Raw genomic sequence first — 23,767 nt, 5'->3', positions numbered from 1 at the left:
TTCAATGACACGGCAGCATTCGGTCATTACGCGCAGCACAATAACGCAGCGGCACGTGCCCCTCCCTTCCAGAAAACGTGATCACGTTTGACCCAAACGTCACGTGATCGGTCACCTGTGAAAGCGCGCGTGTGGTTTGGGAACATTCTCATAGTGTAACATGTGAAGCCCACGTGGATTCCCATGTCAAACTTTTCCACACATTTTCCCCGTGTTATCAAACGTAGCAACATGTGGCAAACGTGGTATGTCCCACGAGGAGGGACAAAAAAAAAAAAACAACAAAAAAACGGGGAACTGGTGTATTCTCTGTGAGGGCCTCAGCAGTTGGCACTTGAAGCGGTCTGAGCCTATAGCTGTCCAACGTTTTACTCCTTATGAGGCTTAACACACAAAAGAACAGAGCTGTTCTCAATCTGCTTTAATCTCCGTCTAATACGTTGGAGGACGGTTGCGTTGGCTTAATGACCGAGTTCGGCGTGCCACGGCCCGGTGAAAAAGCCCGCGTTGGCGGTGTGAAAACCAAAAGCTGCTGAACTGCCGGGTCTTCTGAAAAGGGAGTGTCTGACAAGGCTGCTGACCCCGCAGTGTGCAAGTCTCGTACAAAATGTCTGAAAAAGGATCCAAGACGGACGGAGCCAAGCATAACTGCATTTTGTTGCGCGTGTAAATACCATGTCACTGTTTTACTACTGTACGTCTTGACTGTTTTTGTTGTTGTTTTTTTTTTTCCCATTGGCCTCTTCCTCTATTTACGGATGGTTTTATGCGTTATCGAGTTAACTTGTAATGAAAATCGGGACCTGCGTGACATTTAGAACGCGATGAAATTTACCTTAAAGGCGGTGACACACTAATACGCCACTTCAATTAAAGGGTGTTAATGTAAGCTCATTACACGCAGATCAAAAACATAAACCGTTCCGTAGCTCCGACGGACGCAGCATCTTCAACTTTACAGCCGTCAAATAGTCACTATTCAGCTTGCGCATAATAGGGAACAGTGAGAACGGGAGCATGTACAGAAATGAATGCCTGCAGATAATCTGACTCAAAATGGGGAACTCGGATAAGGTCCTAAAAACATCGAGACAACAACGCCGCTTGCGGTGTGTTCGCCGAGAGACTTGCTCGTTGTAAAATTGCAGAAAGGGTCTCGTTAGTGAGGATTACACGAGGAACTACCTCCGTAGGCTGATACTCTTGTTTTCTAGTCTCAAAGACAAACCGTGCAGGAGAGAGGTTGAGCCACTGGCAGAGAAATTCAGGTTCGCTGTCGTTTGTCCAAAATCCCTGTCGATTTTTCTCTTCTTTTGTCATCTTTTTGCGTGCTGTGCTTTCAGTTCGTACTTGATTTAATTATGTTTGGGAGAACAGAGCAGGAGGATGATCAGAATCAGCTCTTTTCATGTATTATTACTGTGAGCCACCGCAAACTCTCAAACAACCGCAGTAACTGCTGCAGTTCGGTTTCTGGTACGTCCACCCATGAAGAGATAAAGATGATGTTTCTCTCTCTCTCTCTCTCTCGCTGAACTTTCCTTCCCTCTTTGCATGTCTTGCTCTCCCATTCTGGTTAGTCATGTCTCTATATGATTCAGTTGTCAAATGAATATTAAGTGCTATATGTGGTATGTTAAGTGAAGTCAGCGCTCCTGGTCTCATACCAGCAGTAATCACATCTGTTCGTTCAGTCAAAGCTCAACCGAAACATATTTTTGACTTTCGGGGACATGAAGCTTTGAGTGCCTGATTAGATTTTGTGTTTTTTTTTTGCGCAGATCATGTTGCTTGACCTCATTTAAGAATATAAGAAACTCTTTGTTACGGGGGTTATGTGATATGCCTTTGAAGTTTTGGTTTAAAAGCAGAAGCTGACTGAATGACAAACTCGGCCCCGATTGTGTGAGAGTTCACCGATCTTTATTCTAATCACGACGTACCTGAAACGGAACCGCACCTCGGCAAGGCATCTTCAGTACGCTCGGTATTTGCAGTTGATAACCACCACTATGTGAACATTTGAAATGAGTATTTCTTTGGACTTTTTTTTTGTTTTTAAATGTTTTCATAACACAAACTTCACAGTGAGTCTTGCAGGAACAACAGGATAAACAACGCTGTTCCTGTTACATTACATTACAGTGCCTGAAGAGCATCAATCTATCCCCGACAAATGACACCGCTATTTGCAACAGAGGCATCTTTCAGTGTAAAGATGCAGCAGTGTGGGAAATGTGAGATTTCTCAATTCAAACAGTCTGTGGACTAGAGCTCCTGTTGTTTATTTGTTTGTGTATTGGTCCAACATTTGCTTAGAAGGTTAGTGGATGTCATTTTATTATTTGAGATTTATTGCCTGCCAGATTAAGGAACACATTGTGTGTTTTAAGTTGTGACACGGTTATTAAATGCAAAGAAAATGAGGAACTCTGCACAGTCTTGTTTTTGCTAATCTGTTTTGATGCATGTTATATCCATTTCATGTTTTTGTGGGTTTCTTTGTTCCCTCAGAGTGCACCACCGCCTCAGCTTCTAGATGGGTGAATCCGGCTCACGGCGTTCCACACTTGTTTCCCGCCTGCCAATCTTCCGCCGCAGCAGCAGTAAGAGGCAGGAGTCTCTCCCCTCCTCTCCGTCTTCAGGCGGAGTGGGAAATGGCGTCCACACCTCCTCGCCGTCCAGCACCAACTCCAGCTCCGGCAGCACCGGGAAGCGGCGGAGCCTTTTCCGCACCCCGTCGCTGAGTTTCACGACCAAACGACACAGTGAACCACGCGTCCAGCCCATCAATTTAAACCTCACCCCTCCCCTGACGCAGGGCACTGACGCAAACGGAAACAACCAGCAGACGATAACGTCGTCGGCATCCACCGCGTTCAGCGATGGCGGCGGACGTCCCAAGTCACGACACTCGTTTGGGTTTGGCAGCCACAGGCAAAAGAAAATCACGCGCTCTCACACCGAGGACTTCGACAAGGCTTCCTCATCCTCCTCCACAGCCAATCGAAACGTGTTCATCAACTGCATCAGCGGCTCGGGGGCCAATGAAGGGGACGACTCGGGGTTCCTCGACGACTACAGCGGCGGCAGCAACAACAACAAGCGGTCGTCACGCCAGAAGAAAACCCTGCTGCCCAAGTCGTTCTCAGCTCACCACCGCTTCTCCCGGACATCTGATCACCACAGGCCTCCGGAAGTGAACCTGGAGCCTCCGAGCTCCGCCGTCGTCACTCCGGGGGCCGAAGGGCTCTCCCCGGGGTCGTGGCCCGGTGAACTGCTGGGTGCAGGGGGAGAGAGCTCGCTACAGTCCCCCATGATATCAGAGGACCGGACCACGGCCATCACCCCTTCAGAGTTTATTCCCATCACAGAGGACTCTGTGTCCGAGGTGGACGCGCTGCCGGTTCCCAGCCCCGGATGCGGTTCGGCCCCAGGACCTGCATCTGTGCCTGCGCCGGACGCTGATGCCGCTCCGCCGGAGCCCCCGCCTGCTCCAGAGAACTTCAGCATGGCCGTCTCTACCTCCCAGGTAGTGTGCTTTGAAATCAAACAAGGTTAATTGATGTAGACATATAGTTTGTTTCATATTAAAAGGGTTCTCGTAATCGTCATACAATAGTTGGAGTTTACTGATGAATATGCACCGTGTTGACAATCAGGAATTTATTTGTAAAAAAACAAAAACACGAGGGCTTCAGGAATTCACAAAACAACAACGGGTGCCCTTGAATTTCGAGAACAACAACCATAGAGGAAGAATGTCTGTGACTACTGTTTGGGGCTGAAATGTGTGAAATGTGAGCATCAGGCTTGAAAAGTCCTTTTATTGAACGAGCTGAGGCTTTAAGAAGAAAACGTGCGTTTGTCTCCGGACCGCCCTTCACATCTCACACCTTTGTGCACAGAACTTATCCTCCTTCAAAAAGTTATTTCCTAGCCGAGGAGGGAACGACATAAATGAAACCCGCCGCAACGGGTTTCAAAAACAAAGCTCTGCCTTTCACTTTTAGGCCACTGAAGAGTAAATACTGTGTGACTTTGCTATCTAAACATGCCCACTTCGGTGCCTGAGGACAAAAACGTCCACTTAGTACCCACTCGCTGTAGTGAGATCGTCTCGCTGTCAACTGTTAGCTTTTGGCCGATAAAATTTGTCTCGTTTAACACGCACTCAGTAAAAATGTCCTCTCCTTAGGTTTTCTTCACTCCAGCCCAGTCCAGCGCGGAAAAACCGTTACTGCCCGACACCAGCACAGCCAACAACACGGACTACGAGACGGCCGTGTCCCTCTCGGAGCCAGAGACAGCTGTTCCCTGCCTGCCCGTGAAGGAACAATCGCTGGAAGAGAGGAAGGAGAGGGAGGAGGAAAGGAAGGAAGCAAGGAAAGAGGTGTCCGCCGCAAAGAGGAAGGAGTTGGTCCTGGAGAGGAAGACGTGTTACCACACGGAGACCACCAGTGAGAGCGAGACATGTGTGGTGCGCAGCGAGGGCTGTCACTCCAACCCCGAGCAAACGGAAAGGAGGACGAGACACGCGCTCTCTCTTCATGAAAGAGGAAGCTTCTGTGGCTGCCATGAACCCAGGTCCTCGCACTTGAGGAAACCACATGCAGGTATGAAACTCATGCAAATCGCGGATTTGCGTGCACCGCCGCAGACACGCGACTCTCATGCGTACGCGCGCAGCGGAAGTCACAGAACCAGGTCGATCCCGTGGCGACAAACTCAAGATGTCCCCATCAGAACTCGTTTGACAATCCCTTTGCGGAGAAGGCTCCCTGAAATTGATGACCAGGCATGTTGTCTCAAAGGCAGCAACACCACTGTCTACTTGCTTAGCAGTGACCGTGCGTGTGGTCACTAACAGTGCAGTTTGGTGTAAATGGAGCCACACACACACACACCGTCTTTGTTGACTTAGATGTGTGTACAGTATACAGTCACTGTAGTCATTCAAAACATTGACAAGAATTTGGACCAAAATGGTTTTCACAGTAAATGTTTATTAAGTAGTTGAAGGGATGTCATTCTTGTTCTTCTTCTTCTTTTTCTTGTTGTTGTTGTTGTTGTTGTTCTTCTTCTTGTTCTTCAGTGTTGTTCGTTTTTGCTACTTCCTTATTCATAACTGAGCAAGTGTGAATAAGATTGGCAATTAAAAATCTTTGAGAGTTCATCACCAAGCCTCTTTAAGAGATTCTCCCAGGTAGCTGGTGAGTGGAGGTGGTGCAAACCGGGCTAATCACGATTCAAGTGTTATTATACTCGCGTCTCTCAGCCTGTTTCCACTCCATGATTGAAGATTACGAGATGACAAGTATGGACATATGGACCATAATGCCTTCCCAGTTTCCTTCCTGCCTTCCAGTTTTGAATGAAAATGTAGCAGCTGCAAAACAGATTCAAAACTCTTGTAGCTGTCACTCATTCAGACAGTTAATCTGGAAAGCCTAATAAATCAATGCCAGTTTTTGGCTGACTGAAACAGTGTATGTTGTACAGAAAACATATTCCTTAACCAAAAAAGACGTGTTACTGTTCTCCTTACTTCACCTTCCGCTGCTGCAACATATTGCAGAGATATTTTTTTTTTTTTTTTGCCGCAGTCCTCTCTGGCAACAAAATATAAACAATTAACTTTTTTTCCTAACTCTGCAGCATGTTATTATGATTTCGGATCATTGTTTAGCTCAAGTCGTACTTAAATCAGACCCTGAAAAACATAAAAATTGTGGTGTTGTTTATACGGGCAAAGACATAAGATTTTTCAAACAGCAAATATAGGGTTTCACAAGTACTAAGTAATTAACTGTGTGAGTAGGAATCCGAGTTTAGTTGCTGCAAGGGGTCACTGCATATTGGCAATAGTAAAATGTCACTTTGTTAAGGCTCTCCTTACAGTTGAAACCATGAAGGCGTTCATAAGAGATGTGTGAAACTAATGGGTATTATCGAGGTTCAATCATGATCAAAATTTTAAATATTCAACCAAGTGGCTGGGATTACATTTTCATGTATAAAACATGGACATTTATACACATACACATTCTAGCACACGTACTGCTGTCATCTTTCTCTTTTATTAGAAACTGTGGAAGAACTGTAACTGTGTGTTGTAACTGCAGAGTGTGTGCTGCTGTGCATTTGAAAGTCGGCATGATTGTACGACCATCTGCCAGCAATCGTTTAGTGTTGTATTAATGGCCCGGTTTTACATTATAGTGTAGTGAGCACACACACACAAACTCACACACACACACACACACACACACGTACACATAGTGTGTTGCAATCCATGCTTGTAGCTGAATATTAAACTGCGCTGTGAGTTTCTAGCTTGCAGTCTTTGAGAGCTACAGATAGACTACAGTGAAAACCGGATGAGCAACAGAATTTTCTATATTCTCTATTGCAAACAGTGTCACAGTTCTTTATGATATAGATCCCTGCGAACTGTCGGCCTTTCTGGGGGTAATATTCAAAATCGCAAGTAAAATGGTTGTGTGTGTGCGTGTGTGTGTGTGTGTGTGTGTCTGTGTCTGTGTGTGAGTGTGTGTGTGTGAGAGAGAGAGAGAGTGTGTGTTAGAGGGGTGGGGAGGAGCAAGAAAAAGGAAAAGAGAAAATGGTTCGCACAAAGTCCTGTTTTTGTTTTATTGCCTGTTGCTCAAAAAGAGGATGTGATATCCTCTTCCTGTTTTCAATCTGTGTTGGTAGTCAGGCTAAACTCGATTATTACAAAACAATAAATACAATTTGACCGAAAGCAATAAAGCTGAAGCGCTTCATGAAGGGAAATTTAGTAAAAGCTGCTTTGTGAAATAGTTTATGAAAGAGACCACATTTCTTTCAGGAAACGGGGCTGCTTCAGAAATATAATAAAAAGATGATTATATCTCTGCTTGTGGAATCACTGTTACAACAATTTCACCTAGATTCATTATTTCTGACTGACTTTGTGATTCTCTTTGTTTCTTTCCATCCTCCAGCTTCTCTGTGTAACAGTGCCAGCCCATATCATGAGGTGATGCGGATGGAGAGGCGTCTGCGCTCCTCGTCTGAGGGGGCTGGTGGGCCTCGTATCCATGGAAACCACAGAGAGGCCCCGGGCATGGAGGGATGTGGTCTTCTCAAACACAGAAACAACTCCTCCTCATCTAAACTGGGAAGTCTGGTAGGTTTTAAGCTTAAGTGTGTAATTGTGTTTGTACGCGTTTCATTTTACACCATATAACGATGATTTATTTGACAGGTTTTGAAATGCACAGTGTAGTGTTTATTCAACAGTTTACATTTTAATTAGGATGTTTACATGAAGCGTACACAAGTAAAGCCTCAACGTGTACACACACATGCACAAGCAATTAGCATGACTAAATGGCCTAGTATGTACTACTTCCTCGTCTGTACATCGTCACAGTGAGGCTTGGCAAGTTTGTTTGTATAAGCAAAAAGGCAGGTGAAAGGACTTTATATAAAGCAAAGCAATTAATTAGAACAACATTTAAAAAGGAGAAAACAAAAATCAATTAGGAAATAAAAATGAAACGGAAAAACAAATGGCCTACGAGGAACACATTTCTGTGCAGTTCCAGGCCAGTGATACATCGTCCCAACTTTAATTAAGGAACTAAACGCCCAGCAGAGAAAATGAATCCACCCAAGACACAGAAAAACAAGAAAGAAATATGCGCGTTCCTTTGTTGGGGTTGTGTGTGTGTGTAAGCATGTGTAATTATGTGCTTTACTTTATACTTGTAATTTAAGTAACTTTTTCGTAGATTCCTATTGATTCCCATGCAAGTCATGTGTCGAGGTGATGAAGTGCTTTTTATTGACTCTTCAGTTTCTTTCTTACATGCAGTGCCAGCGTTGAAGACATTCATAGAACCATTAATATAAAGATTTGACCTTTAAATGTTGGCACGTCCACTTAAGTCTTCTATTCAGTCTTGTTGTGTTTCCCCCGTCAACAAACAGCTGGGAACTTTGGTGACAAAGAAACTTTGTGTGCATTGAAAGGACCTGAACACATTCTCCGTGTCTTGCAGTCACATGGGAAAGGATTGCGATGTGATATTCATACAGTAACTTGAAATGTGTGAAATAAACTCGGCGATGATTTAATGTCCAAATACTCGACCAGAGACTCTAAAAAAAACCTAAAAAAAACCACCATCTGCCCTTTACGGTTTATTTGTGTCGCTGTTTACTCACACTTACAACTCTGCATATTCAGGACAAGAATAATGCTGCCATCATAGAGAAACCAAATCACCGATACATTTACAGGATGAGCCCTGTTTTTAAATGGTATATAAAGAGGGGGTGTAATTGGCCACAATTATAGCGAGCTGCTAACGCACTCCCCTGCAGGATACGTTCTAATCTCACCCAGTTACATGCCTCTGGCCATGTGAATACAAGAAGTTTTCCGGCTTGCCGCGGGCAAAGCGCCCATAGTGCTCTCAACTTTGTTTTGCAGCTGTGAATCACAAACAGTTTTTTTTTTTTTTTTTTTAATTTCCACTCCATTTCAATTTAAAAACCTCAAAACAACAAAAACATTTCCACATTTGCTGAAAGGGTTTATTTTGAAATTGATTGTGCCTGTTGATATTCAGACCTTGGACAGAGGATGGTGTTGGTGGTAATTGAGTATCCTGGTAATCTCAGAAGCTGACTTCTCTTAAACATTTTCTTATTTAATAGAATGTAAAGAGAGTTAAGTTAGAAAGGTGATGCATTCAAAGGTAGTCAATAATACTTTGTTGATTTTTCTATGACGGTGTTCCCACAAGTTAATGTGTCACACAGGACAGATATTCAACAGCTAAAGTTAAGAAAAAAACAATCGTTAACTGAGTAAAACTCTGTGTACTTTAAAAAAAAAAAAAAAGCATGATAGAGGTGTTGTTTGTTAAAGTCAGCATTTTGCCTTACATATCTTTAAATTTAAGTTCAGTATGAGTGTGAACGGATGAAGTACTTTGAAAAACTTCAGTCATCTGTAGGATTTAAGAGTAGTATCATCTTTGTTAGCTCAATCTGTCCAACAAACATTGCACTTGTATTTGTGGATGCATGCTTCAGCTATATCTACTTTTCCTTCTGGGAGTAAGCTATAGCTACTGCTGCATATGGGGTGGTTTTCTGTCAACAGACACAAGAGAGCTCAGTGGGAGGAAAGTAAGCCAATCCCATTTATTTTACCAGGGACTATAGGCTTCTACTAAGAGATTAGAAAGGGCAGGGATATACACAGCACGTTGTTATGTACCTTCCAGACTGCCGACTGCCTCTTGACCTACACTTCACTAAACATGGTGTAATCTCTTCCTTTCTTCCTCTGCGCCTACAAAGGGCCCTTTAGGGGCCTGATCCCTGGAGGAAAGCTACAAGTCTGGGAGTGTATATTACATGATGTACCACCACTCTTTGCCCTAATGAAAGTTTTTTTTTGGTTAGCTGAAGGCACTTAAAATAGTCGGGGCTGCGACGCCTTTTACCTGCATGCAAAATGTACAATATAGATACAAGTACACAAACGACATCTTCTAATTGAATAGATAACTAAAGGTAGTGAGGGTTTGAATGAAAGGATTAGAGCGGTGTGCTCAGTGTTTATACAGATACTTTGTGTCTGACTGTGGTGTTTATGTTTTAAGGAGCCATGTGGGACATTACATCCTTTGCAAGGTAAAACAGAGACAACCTGAAACAGTGGTTCTCAACTGGACTAGCATAAGGACCCGCATTTCTCTTTAGTCATAAAGTAAAGCTTTTGACATTTATGAGCCACTTCTTTCACAAAAAAAATAGTGCCGTAATACATGATGCCTCCTGGTCGTTATTGCCATGACAACGCGAATAGATATTGATTATTGCAAGCGCTGCGTCATGGTAAATGCATGACCTTCAAAATAAAAGTACAACATCAGAAATTCTGTTGACTTCAAAATGAACATATAACGATAGTTTGACTTTTTTTTTTTCTCCTTCACACATCCGCGACCCGCACAACATGGCCTTGCGATTCCCCCCCTCTGGTTTGCACTCCACTAGTTGAGAACCACTGGATGAAAACATACCAAACTAAACAGTGGATATGTTTTATTGCTGCTGTGTCATTGCAGCCCAGGCAGAATATAATTATTATCAAGCAAATCCAGATTTGGTTTGCAAGGACACGTGATTAATTTGTTGAATTCACAGAGATAAACTGTGAAGCCTATGTTTGCCTGAGCTTGTTGGGTGATCTCATTCCAGTTGTCATTGTTTTGTTTTTTTATAAATCCCTTTGGGAAGCTGTGAGATATTTATTTTACCAGCATATTCAGTGTTGGTTGCTCATAAATCTCTCAATGACAGCTGTGATAATACCGTCACAGACTGACAGTGATTACACTCAAAACTTGCTCACAAAAAGGAATTACTTAAGATGTTCTTCAGAAACTCTCTTATCGTACAGACAAGCAAGAACAACTTGGAACGTACACTTTCGTTGGTAGTTTGAGTGACATATATGGCAGAATAGTTCAACTGCAATTCACTTTACTTGTGAATTGCTGATCAGGTGTCTCAGCTTTTCCTTGTGTTGCTTATGCATATCAACAGTTGCTTGACAGCTTGCTTGATAAACAGTGTTGTAATAGAGTGATACTTTTTTTTTTTATGTCATCCAGTCTGATTGCTGCCTTGAAAAAGCTCAATATCCTAAGTTGTACTTGAATTAATCAGATAACAGATCCTCTACCAGACAGAATTTGTAATAACCACAACCAGATGGTTGAATTTTCAAATATAAAACATTGATGGCTTTTTGCAAATACTAGTATTATAACGAATGCTCTCTTTGCCCAAAGATATTGCATAAAAGCAGTAACAATTATCATACACACATCAAATCAAATTTCAAATCAAACCATTTTCTCTGAGGCTATGGTTTCCTAATAAGTCACAGTGGAGTGCTGAGAGTAATGGTTAATGAAACAAATCTCATGACTAATACAAAACCATTCATAGTTATTGGCACCAATAGCTTGCTGGGCCAAAAGGCTATAAAATAGACAGCACTCATTATAATTTGAGGTTAATTTTTGTACAAATGCTGTTCTACTACCAGAGAATATGGCACAAATGAATAGCATGCACTACATATTTTATTATTGTAGTTAGCTATCTGTATGCTGTATATCTTTACAATCAGTCATTTTCTTGCTGCATTTACATGTTTGTAATACGAGCTATTCTTAAAACCACCATATTCCTCTACATGTACAGTAAACAGATTCTATCAATGCTTCAAACAGGCTAATGCTATTTTTTTTTTTTTTAAATCTATCTAGTATTGTCTAATATGTTTTATTATTTAATGGTAATTATGTCTAAGCCCAACACCTCATTCACTACCTAAAAGGGTTTATTTTAAAACTGCATTAAGATTAATGGAATGGTAAATGTACTTAAAAAGAATAGTGTTGTTTGTCAATTAGGGGCTTATTAGCTATCAAATAGGAAAAAGACTAGAGGACTCAACACCTTGAGGATTGCCTTGGCTGTATAAATGAGATTTAAGAACATTTATGTTAATTCACTGCAACCATTCACCAGGAATGTGCCTAAAGAACTCTCAGACTATCCTGTTCACATCTTCTTGGTGATACCGGTGCATTCAACAAGTATTTTGTCCTTGTCTTATTTTGAAATGACAAATGAGAGTGAGCTTCTAAGTCGATCAGGTAGCTCAGGAAAATAAAATCTTTAAATTTAATTGTAAATTCTTCACATTTAATTGTAAGCTGGTAATTTGTAGTCTTTAAGTAATTTCACTCCTTGCAGCTTCCGACTGGAAATAATAACACCCCATTTAATTAAATTAACTTTTGCCGCTCAAGTTCTTTACAGAGCTTTGAAATGTACGTCTTTGTACCATCTTCTTGGAACACCCATGACAGCAAGGTCTTTTTCATTGTAATGTATACATCAGGAGTAATCATTGCAGAAAAAGCACTACTACTCACTTTAAATAAATAAATACCGTTATGTCCCAGTGAAAGTGCTTCCAGACCAGATTACACCAAAAACAATGAGGCAAAAAGCTGGTGGGATACAAAATAGCATTGATCAGATTCTAAACAGAAACCTGCAGCTAAACTTCTGCTCACTACAGTCAATCAGCACATCTCCTTCCCTGCTGCTGTGTCATTTTACCACGCCGTTATAAAACAAGGATATAAACAATTAATTACTACAATTAGACACCACTACTCTCAAACTGGCTGGACATTGGAGGACTTAATGATTTTGCAGGCCACAGTACAATCAATCTGTACTCAACATGAAGAGAATAAATCTTTACTTATTTTACAAATGAAGGGAGTGCAAAATCCTGGTGGAAATATGGATCGACAATGGCAACAGCATAAAGCCCTGGGATAAAGTATTTGTGTGTCATGCGTTTTAAATGGCATGGTTTGTTGAATATGAAAAGGGTTTTTGCTTTGCTCTGGGATGACTGATTATTCTGTATTGACAGAAAAAGATAGTTGTTAGGAAATGACCATTTTCAGGAGATAAACTGTGAGACACTGGGGGTATTTTTGATTCATCTGAGTTTTATTCAACAAACGGGTTTCCAGTTTGACTGGACACTCAATCCTCTATGCCCTTGGGCTCATTGTAAACACAGCTGGCTGTGAAGCGTCCACTCAAACAGAATGGAAGTCATTTGTTATTCTGTATATTTTCCATTGCTAGAAGCTATAATACCTGCCCACAAAGCTCAATCGCTCTCCCTTGATCTTAATGCATTTGCCACCCTAAAGCTCTGAAGCAATGTCATTTTCATAGACTCTATATGCGATTTCCACAGAGTGTGAACAGAAACCGGTGGTTTTTAATGGATAGAAAGAACCTCTTGCTTCCTGTCATCCCTGTTTTGGATGTCATTCTGCTTGGCAGTTAAGAGATGGAGCCATCTTTTAATGAGACCTGAATCCGGTATTATCTCTATTAACTCAAAGATTATACTCACTCAGATCACATAAGTGAGGTAAAAAGGTGACAACTCTGGCTTGTAAAATCACATTAACACATTTCTGTGGTTAGAGGTGCATATGAAAATGGGTAATTTAGCTTCAAATGAAGTCTGTGTGCAGTAGCATCACACGGTACGGGTCTTCATTTCTTTCCTAATACCTTTCAGCTATTAGCTTTAATGCCTGGAATGAGGTCTTGTTTTCAGGCGCACATAACACTGAAATGCATTCTAGTTTTTCTCTGATGTTTTCTGCACTGAGTATCAAGTGAAGACCTGAGAAAACAGCACTTTAATGTTATATGGTCACACACATAGGTTTTGCCTGGAAGAACACTATTTAGAGGTAGAGTTTAGAGGTGTGGTGTAATAGTCAGACATGTCACAAAGCACTGAGGCTCTTACATTTAAATAGGAGGAGATCAATACAGAGAGTGGCTGGGAGGTTGTTTATGTCCAAACAAACAGTGATGAGAGCTGAACAGAGTTGGTTATTGAATTTTCTCATCCATCTGCAGATATTGCACAAGACTGGTGCATTTGGATCTTGATATTTCGCTCCGCTTGTGGTTTTTCATGTTTTAGTGCACACAAACTCAGGTGCCGATGTAAATTGCCCTGAAAACCTGTGTGTGTACTATTACATTTCTTTTTCAATTTTGTCTAATAGGTTGTTTCAGGTACAGAGATTCTTCAGAAGCAGCTCAAAGCACTGTTGATAGTAAATAATTAGTTTGCATCCGCTGAAAAACATTCTTTGTGGTGCTCTTAATTACTGATATTTGTTTAAAGGCTTATCGTCCACCTACTACATGTTCCACAGCCTAAATCAATGATGCAGAATTTTTTTGACTTTGTATTTTTCTTTTGGGTCTATACAAACATGCTGATGATGAAAGCATGTTCCCTGGAAAACTGGCAGTAGAGAATTCCTTACACAATCCCAATTAGTCAGTTTGTCAAATGTCTTTTTTTACCAGTTCACTTCCTCGCTCCCACTCTTTATTCTTGAAGCAACAACTTTTTTTCTGCAGTGGTATTCCTTTTTATGACCATCAGATGGCAGCATTGACTTTTGAAATGTAACAGACCCAAAAGGAACATCATCTTACTGCATCATTATAACCTCATCATCATGCCAAGTACATGGTGGCATTTACTGAAAGATTACAGTGAATGTGAGTGAATATCTGGTGTTGAGCATGAAGCCTGACTCACTACAGTCCTGTGGCTATTGCTCATTTAAGATGGAAAGAATGGGGAAAAAAAAAAAAAAAAAAAAAAAAAAAAAAAAAAAAAAATCAAAATTTTAAAACTGTCAGTGGGTGTACTGGTGATAATGCAGAACCACCCAGGGTGGAGGACTGTTTAAAAAACATAGAATTCTAAGGCTTCCTGAAGTTTCTCGAACTATTCTTGCTTTGTTTGCTGGATGGAAAACAGTATCTCTGATGTCTCAGTTATTCAAATTTGGAATTTACACCAATATCAGAATTACAAATTGTATTTTGAAGGTCTTTCAGAGAAAACCTCCCCCAATGTACTACTACACAGCCTGTACATTTCTTTTTTTTTGTTTTGAGGGGTGTTTATGTGGCGTCAAACTTAATTGTAATTTTTGTGGTATCATTATTTATCATGTAAATTACTTTAAATTTAGTCATTTAATATTTGTAAGCAGATGATCTGCTTTGAATTCAGTGGCATTTATCAACTTTTAAGCTCATATTGCATAACCATATTTAAAAGATTTTATTTTTACTTTAATGTGGAATCAGTTTTCTGTTTTACATTGTTTTTTGTTTTCATGTTGGACTACATGCAACCTAGTAGTACTAGTGTACAGTAATTCGTATGGGTTGATTTATAGCCTCAAAGGAAAAAGCCAAACAACAGTCACGGTTTTCCTTGAAATTGTATTTTCTTTTATTTTTGTGTTTGGTTAAGGATATCAGTGCTTATACTTGGATCGTATTGGCACAGAGCACACTTTTCTCTGCTAGGTATATGGAATAAAATGCCAAATAGTTGGTGTTAAGTAATTGTTAGTTTTAATTTCAGAGCCTGCAAAGGTCATGAGACAAATGCCTTTATGATCATACAGTTTTGAAAATCACATGACTGAGCAATGGGCTGCTTCTTTTTGTCATGGGGAGTAAGTACTGTCGATTTACAAGGATTTTGTGGTTTGTTCAACAGATTTGTTTATTTTTCTTGTGAAGCACAGGGAAAGCTGACAGATGTTCCACAAAACTACAAGCCTCATTTTGCACATTCATTGCTTTCTCAAACTAAACTCTAATCGTCCATACATAACAAGAGTAGCAATTTGTTTTCATGAGTTTGGATGCAATGATGAGGGACTAAATATCTCATTAAGTGCAGGCAAAGTGAAAAAAATACCACGCTGTAATAAAATAACTAAATGCATCTTTTTCTGGTTATGGAATTTCATTCTGAATGTTATGAGTCACCTGGATTACGTTGATGTAAATCTTTTAATAATTTTCTGCTATGTTGTCATATCTTTTTGTGATCAGTATTTTTTTTATTATTTTTCCTCCTCAGGGTTTGTGGAAGCTGTTGGATTAATGAGTGTCTCACTAAAGTTGTATTAAAATCATTAATCATAAGGATTTGTTTATAGCAACGTTTTTATTCTTAAATGTTTTTTTTTCTTATTAGGAATGCAGAAAAGCCATTAATCATACTGTTGTATATTAGAATAACAAAGAATATAAGTGTACAAATGTATAGTCTGAGTTTGTTTGAAGTTTATGTGGTTTTGTTTTCTTCCATCAGGATGTTCTAAACAACCTGGGGTCGTCAGAATTGGATGAAGACGATCTTATGTTGGACCTGGACCTCTCTGACGATCAGCGACATCGACATGGTAACCGTTTTATTGCAATTGCCTTCATAATGTTGGTATAGTGTTAAAGTCAAGCGCAGAATGTAACTCTATGAGCCGCTGGGTCATATATACTTCACAAGGTCTTTTAAAATTGTAGGTTGATTTCCAAAAAAAGTCATTGTATTCTGTTGTTACAAACTAAACATTAAAATCCAGAGATCATCGGTCACACACTTCCCTTTATCTATATCTACACGTCCTTCTACTCAAATGAATGTCCGCTCATATTTTCTCATATTGCCACAGACTTTTTTTTCCCCCTTCCTTTCTTGCTTTGACTCTCTTCACTTCTTCTTTGCTGTTGTTCTCTACCTCACCATGTTTCTCTTCATTCTCCGTCTCTCTTTTTCCTCATTAAGCTGCCTCTGTTTCATCGGCTTAAAACATGAAACCAGTGTTCTGCCTGCTTCATTCAACATGTGCCACAACTTTGACGTAGCTGCCTCATTTACAGCGATTTATCTCCTCTGATGTTTTGGCATTTCAGTCACACTCCTCCTGACATGCCTCATGGTTGAAAAGTGGCTGTCAGAGAAGAGTTATTGCTCGTGCACTGCCACAGTGCAGCACGGCGTGCCAAACACAGTAACCCCAGCTTCTTTTCATACAGCACACAACGATATTACTGTCTTGAATGAGTGCAGTGAGCGGCGATACCTTCCTCACATGTGAATGTGCTCACACTTTAAAACAATTTTAGCTCATTAACTATCGCGTTTATGTCGGAAGAAGATGTAGTGAAGTTAAATGATTGACTTTTTCAAGCATTATTGTTATTTATAGGAACATTGTGTTAATTGGGCAAAATTGCAAGCTCTTGCATATACAGTCAGTATTGATTATGTTTCTGATGATCTATGCTTGCAAATGTTTGCTTCATATTAATAGACATCACGCTGCACAGACAAAATATACACATTGACTTGACAGTTGGTGTTTGGCTGAGCATGACACATGAATAAAATGACTCGGCAGAGGAAACATAAGCTTGAAATGTGATCACCCTTTATGTCTGTGATTCAAGTTGCTCAGATACAGGGACTACATGTTTGACAGCGGCGTGGTGCATCTTCATGTAAGCACGTCTAGCTTTGACTCTTATCCAACAGAGCTCTGAATCAAATTATATGTTAAATTGAGGTTGGATTCATCTATCTCTAGGCAATATTTAAGTCCCAGATGGGCTAACAGAGTATTACAGTTGCAGTCAAATAAAGTAAAATACTTAGCAGCACTGTGGAGTAAAAACTACAACAGGAACTTCAGCCCTAATAAACTGTATTTCCTCTGCTCGTGGGGTTTGGAGAGTTTTGGGAGAGAGAAGGTGGGTTTAAGCTGAGCACTCACACACTCACACACCCACACAAAAACACTCGCATACGCATTGAAAGCATCGCCGCAGGCACCGGCTGATCCAGAGCTAAAGGAGGCACCATCATTAATACACACACTAGCACACAAGCGTGCATGCTTAGTCATTAGACCTAATGGTTTGCAGACTGTAGCATGAAATTAAGAGGTTTGATGAATTGTTTTCATGAAGTCAAGGGACTCAGACTTTGTGCTGGGAATAGAAAGAGTAAGGTTCTTCCACATGCTCAAAGTAATGACACATACGTGCACACACAATCAGGCAGTGCACACCGTGCAGACCGACTCGGGCACATGTAAAGGTTCCTACATAGATGTATACCCAGCTGACCCGCAACCATCCAACCACCGCACACAATCGAGCACCTCATTTGCACTCCTCAATTTTACCCCTCTCGGGTGGCTTGTTGAAGCCTTTATTAAAAAGCAAGCAGTCGCACAGCAATTTATAGTCAGCAGTGTTCAGCTGCAGGGTTGTGTGTTCAGAAAGAGAGGGAGACAGAGGAACCTTTGCAAAGACATGGAGAAGTGACGACTGTTGGCTTCATCGCCAACTTTTACTCCCCACTCTTCTGCAATGCTTTGTCAAATGTGCCATTAAACATAGACCTATCATTTTTTTTTAACGACTAATGATATCGTCCCGACTGAATTTTACTAAGCTACTCTGTGACATGACTGGTGCTTTATAGCTTCTGATTCAGTTTGGGAGGTGTAAATAGAGAGTTATGAATCATATTGGCTAAAATATGTCGCGGTCAGGTTTGTTAATCAGACACGAGTGTCAGCTGAGGTTAGAAAAACCAACTTGATCTAATGATTATCTGTGTGTGCAGTGTCCAGAGAAAACTCCAGCCAGTCCCTGGCTTCCTGTCTCAACCTGCTCCCCTCCCCCTTGGACCCATCCGGAGATCGCATCACAGGGAAAGAATCCCATCACAGGTAAATATGTCTATTTGTGTGAATGTGCTGTATGTCCTCTCATATTTTCTATAGGAAAGAGAAGAGATTTAAACGGACCATGGCAAAAATTCACAACTGTTGTCGGTGTAATTTGATAGAAATTACGTGTGAAGTTGTGTCACTGTGTAAAAGCAAATGACAACTGGTAGGTAAAAAAAAAAGACCTCTGTGTTTTATATACTGTACAGTATTCTTTACTACTTTTAAACATAAATAATACAATGAATGTTGCCATTTCTCAGTTAAATTGAAACAAAGTGCAGTTCATAGAAAACAAACCCTACTCGACTCGATACTTGGTGTGGCCACGCTTTCCCTTTAGAACCAGTCTTCCTCGGTACCATTTGTCAAGGTTTTCGGCAGGTAGGTTGTTCCAAGCATCTTGGGGAACTTGCTACAGTTCTTCAGTGTATGTAGGCTTCCTCAGTTGCTTCTATCTCTAAATGTAATCGCAGAATGACTTGGTGATGTTGAGACATGACTCTGTGGGGTCCATACCATCTGTTGCACGATGGTATTATAGGTTGGGTTGAATAGAACCACAAACCTAGAAAGAAAAGAAGGGGAAAAATGGGCCATGGTCTGGTTTTGTTTGACCTATAACAGGATCTAGGGATCTGTTTTGATACATTTACCCACCAGGCATTTATCCTCTGTACAGTGTAATGTCATTACATTACAGCAATATAGCTTCTTTTTTTTTACAGCACACTGAATTGCCGCGGGAGAGACAAAGAGAGAAAGACAGAGGGTTATTGTCTATTCTAGGAATTGCTGATCTTGAATGTTCTGTGTAAATGCATTACATGTTTTATGTCTTTTCTTCCCTTGGAGATGAGACAGAAAGAGGGAGGCTAAATAAATAAATAAATAAATTCTCTTTGAATAAATATGCAAGCTGTCTTTCTGTTCTCCTCTGTCTCCCCGTAGCCAACTGCTGAAAAAGAACACTTAGAGTTTCTGTTTGTACATACCACTGCCAAGGACGGTTCCTTATCTGACTTGACTTGGCCACTTGTTTCTTGTCGACGCTCGGAATCAGGATAGGTCTTGCTGGACACGCACACAAGTGTATACACATCCACTCACCTGCACACACATACAAAGCATGTGGATAGGGCTTATTTGGTTTTATGGAGCCAGTGGGTAATAAAAGGGCTGTATCACCAGTGGTGTCGTCCGGTGTTCTGTCTGACAAGCCAGCAGATGATTATTACTTTACCTTTCAGTGTTCCTCTCTCCAGTCGGTAGTTGAATTTATTTTATTTCTGCTTGCACCCATAGAGTAAATGCTCCTGTCTATCTATGTTTTCCCCTGAATAAACTGGCTATGATCGTATTTGTTTGCGGAGACAGTGCAGGTCAACTTGTGTGAGTGGTTTTGAAGTAGAGGTTGAAGGATTTATACTACACCGCCGAGACACAAGGCTTAGCCTGAGTTTCTTTTTCTTTTTTTTTCTCTCTGAGAAGGGTTTTTATCACGCTTCTAACACTCTTGGAAAGTTTCAATGAATAGAGAGACATTTTTTTCCATCTAGACAGCGTCAGTGAATCATGCAAGTCGCAAGTCAACCTTTTCAAGACATCAAGGTTTTTGTCAGACAGTTCATTGGTTGTTACAATTATACTGGTCTCACTTGTCAGTGGAGGAGCATTCATGACCGCACACACGGGCACACACAAATATTTGCATTAGTTCTCCTTACGTACAAGGTCAAGGCTAAAATGTCATTCAGCTGAATCCAGTTTTCTTCAGAGTGATTGAGTTTGCATGGACTGACGCATCGCAGTTCAGCCTGGAAATGTCATAACATGAGGAAATGGTTCCATCTCTTACAATCCAATCAGAGACAGGTATTATGATAGTTTCCCTGTAACAGAGAAAGGAGATGAATGAATACGGTGCTTTTACCAAAAAGCTATCTTCATCATGCTAACATACTGATGTGTGCAGGTATTGCTTTTATGGTATGTTTACAATTGTTCCCTTCCTAATTTACCTGACAACGTTTGTATTAATATTAAAGGTAAAGTACAGCCAAGTCTGTTAGAAATGTTGTTTGGTCACAAACCAATGTTTTGGACAAATTAAGAGTTGGCCCTGATGATGCTATAGAAAACATAGGTGCCAGAGTTGATACCCATCCTGAGAGAAGGCTTGAATGTGTGCACCAAATTTCAGGACGATCCATACAGCAGTTGCTAAGATACATATTTTTGTTTGGACCAAAGTGGCAGATCAATTGACCGTCAGATTGTAAATTTCCATCTCTGGAGCCATGCTGCTGATGTGGGTCAAAGAATATGCAGTAATTTCACGTTTAAAAAAATCATGGTATGCCTGAGCTATGACTTGTATGCCAACTTTTATAACAACTCGACAGACTGAACTTAAGTCCTGAACCTTGTACTCCAAAATGACTTAAGCCTCCAAAACTAACAGTGACACAGTGATATGATAGGGGGCTTAGAGAGAAGTGTGTGTTGAGTTAACTCCTCCACAGCAAGGGAGCAGTTTTTGTAGCTGAAATTCAGAGCTGCAGAGTAACTTCAGAAAACATTAAAAAAAAGACTGGATTGAAAGTGCAGCTTTAAATCATACCACTGAGGCGCAGTCAGACTTTCAGAATCTTCTTTCTTTTTATTTTAAAGTGAATTTAAATATTGTGTTTTATTTCAAAAAAGGCATGTGATTGATAAAAAAAATAAATAAATGTAGATCAGTAGCTGACGTCACCATGGTAACATGATCATGTTTTGATTTGTTTTCATGCCTCGGCGATGGTCACAGCCATAGCCAGGTATGTCTGGCTGTAAATTCGTCCCATTACTGTGAACACGATATCGCCAGAACACTTTGACAAAATTTCTTCAAATGTCTGACAAACGTTCACTTGGCCTCAACGATGACCTGATTCGATTTTGGTGGTCAATGGTGACCTCATAAGACATGTTTCTGGCCATAACGCAAAAAAAAAAAAAAAAAATCATACACCAATTACCACAACATTTCACACAAACGTCTAATGCGATAAAATGGCGAAGTGATAACATTTTATGAAAGGGCAAAGATCAACTTCCTTATAAAAATTCAATGTTCTGCAACAAAACTTTTCTGTCTATCATTCAGCGCCATAACTGAGGAACAGAAGGGGAGAATATGACATAGAATACTGACACTGATCTTGGGTGTCCAGCATGAAATGAATAATCGTATCTATATTCTGTGGTGTTGGGTCCACAATGTGTCTGAAGTCTCTATGTTTTCGAATTTGTAGCTTCTTTGCAGCAACATCCGTATTTTAAGCATTGTCTATCAACTTTATTGGCCACGCATGTGAACTCATGACAGGATATTTTCAATATCTTCTCTACATGTATTATTTAAATCTGGACAGGAATGGATGTAAACTGCAACTTGACTGGCATACAGCTACGAAGCGGTAACTCTGGTTGCTCTGGAAACTGGGGCAGATTAGATAATAGAGCCACGTACAAGTTTCTTACCCTGACCAAGATGCTTCTGCTTGCAGGTGTTAATTTCCCACCACTTTAGTTCAGCGTCTTTACTGATTTCTTCTGACAAAACATTTTCACACTAATTTATCTGTAAACTGAATGAAGTCTGTGAGTGAAACACCTGAGATTGGAGGGGAGAAAGGGAGCAAAATGTGTTTGCCCAGGGCTTCCTCTATCTTTCACACGCTGTCTTTCGTTCTCTCTCGGTCTATTTTGCTCTTCTATTTTGCTCTTTGTCTCAGGTTCCACATTCCCTCGGGGGGACATTGATTTGCTGGAGGCAAAGCAAGCTCCCTTCTGCTCACACACAAGAAAACATAAACAGACACATGCGCAGTTGCGTTTCCATCATTTTAGAGGACATTACATTTACTAATATTAATTTCAGGAAGATGTACCCTGACCTTAATCTGAACCAAACCTAAAACCAAGGCTTGATAATAAAATGAAATGATTTACATTACGTGAATTTCTTTTTGTCCTTAAAAGGTGGGCTGGTCCCCACAATGTGACTAAACAGATTTAGGTCCCACAACACACACACACACACACACACACACACACACACACACACACACACACACACACACACACACACACACACACACACACACACACACACACACACACACACACCTGTCAGTCAGGCTGTCCAGAGAGAGTATCAGCTGCAGGATACTGCTGGCTGTCTGACAGGCTGCACAGAACATCTGCTGTGTATGCAAAAACACACACACATGCGGTATTGCAGACATACCTCCTCTTTGATGTATGACAGTTGGATGATTTTGATGGCAGGTATTTAATTTGCTGTGTTTATGACTTTGTAAACATTAATACCACAGTAACAAAGCTATGGCAGTAAACAGCCATGTGCTCAATCTCCGTCTTAATTTTTTGTGGCTGCATAGGTTTGTAGAAGGAGTGCTACAGAGACAGAGGGGGATATTTAAGGACAGAAAAGAGAGACCTAAGACATCCGAGTCCTCATTCAGAGTGTCCTATATTCACTTGAACATCAATAAATAAGGGAGACATGGAGTCACTATGTCCCCCTTCACCTTATACATGTTGCACAGCAGCTGGTGAGCAGGGATCATTCATCAGAGACACAGTATGCTCCACAGTAGTTTTTAATCATTAACAGCTTGGGATAAAACCAAAAGGATGAGAATAAAGAAGGCATAGTTTAGTTTACTGATGCCACTGTAGAGCTACGCATCTAGAGCTACAACTAATTTGTTGTTGATTCAACTATTGATCGTTTTCTCGATTTCTCGATTAACTGTTCTGTTAGGTATAATATGTACATCGTGTAGTCAAGAAAAGCAGATAAGTCCTCCACATTTCAGGCACTAGACCTTGCAAATGATCTGCATTTTAGCTTAAAGAAATCTAAATGGTTTCCGATTAATATTTGGTCAGTTGACTAATTAATTAACTGACTGATTGCTGGAGCGCTGGATGTTTTTACTATGGCTTTGCATCAGCTTTACTTTACAATGAAAGAGTTTTTAGAAAAATCTAATTTGGGTCAAATTAGCTTTAGCAGTGAGCAGTGTCATTTAGTAGTGTTTTTTTTATGAACTAATAACACATCCATATTTAAATGTTGAAAGCATGCAGTTAACCAGAGTTACATGCTGATAGGTGAACATGGAAAAATAAATTTTTGGAATCAGTTATATGGCAGATAAATGATGAGTTTCATATGCTGTACGACATAAAGCTCTCTTCATTATGTTGTGTACTCTTTGGTGTTCAAATGCCATCTCCACTACATTATAATAATGAATGTTCCTCAGTTATTGCTGGCAGAGGTTCAGAGGGCGCTTTGGACCAGTGAATATTTGTGCTAAGAAATTGACTCCTCCCTCGTCTCTCCTATACAAAAAGACGCAGAGGAAATAAAACGTTGACAGTCGGGATATGGAATGCCTGTTGCTATGGTAATGCCCATCTGC

The 23,767-nt window shown here is 40.5% G+C and overlaps 1 protein-coding gene across 1 annotated transcript in view; it reads left to right on the top strand.

The window, feature by feature from the left end:
- ccser1 (coiled-coil serine-rich protein 1) overlaps window positions 1-23,767 on the top strand; it is a 118,048-nt gene that overhangs the window by 3,607 nt on the left and 90,674 nt on the right. The window contains exons 2-6 of the mRNA XM_069138807.1: window positions 2,515-3,532; window positions 4,199-4,616; window positions 6,987-7,171; window positions 15,839-15,929; window positions 18,158-18,263. Of these exons, the coding sequence (XP_068994908.1) occupies window positions 2,540-3,532; window positions 4,199-4,616; window positions 6,987-7,171; window positions 15,839-15,929; window positions 18,158-18,263 (1,793 nt within the window). The 5' untranslated portion in view covers window positions 2,515-2,539. The remainder of the gene's footprint in view (window positions 1-2,514; window positions 3,533-4,198; window positions 4,617-6,986; window positions 7,172-15,838; window positions 15,930-18,157; window positions 18,264-23,767) is intronic.

Source organism: Embiotoca jacksoni, unplaced genomic scaffold, assembly GCF_022577435.1.
Source record: "Embiotoca jacksoni isolate LCO1_2020_lvr unplaced genomic scaffold, fEmbJac1.0.p SCAF_8, whole genome shotgun sequence".
In the NCBI taxonomy this organism is placed as follows: Eukaryota; Metazoa; Chordata; class Actinopteri; family Embiotocidae; genus Embiotoca; species Embiotoca jacksoni.
This window is presented reverse-complemented; position numbering and strand designations above follow the sequence as displayed.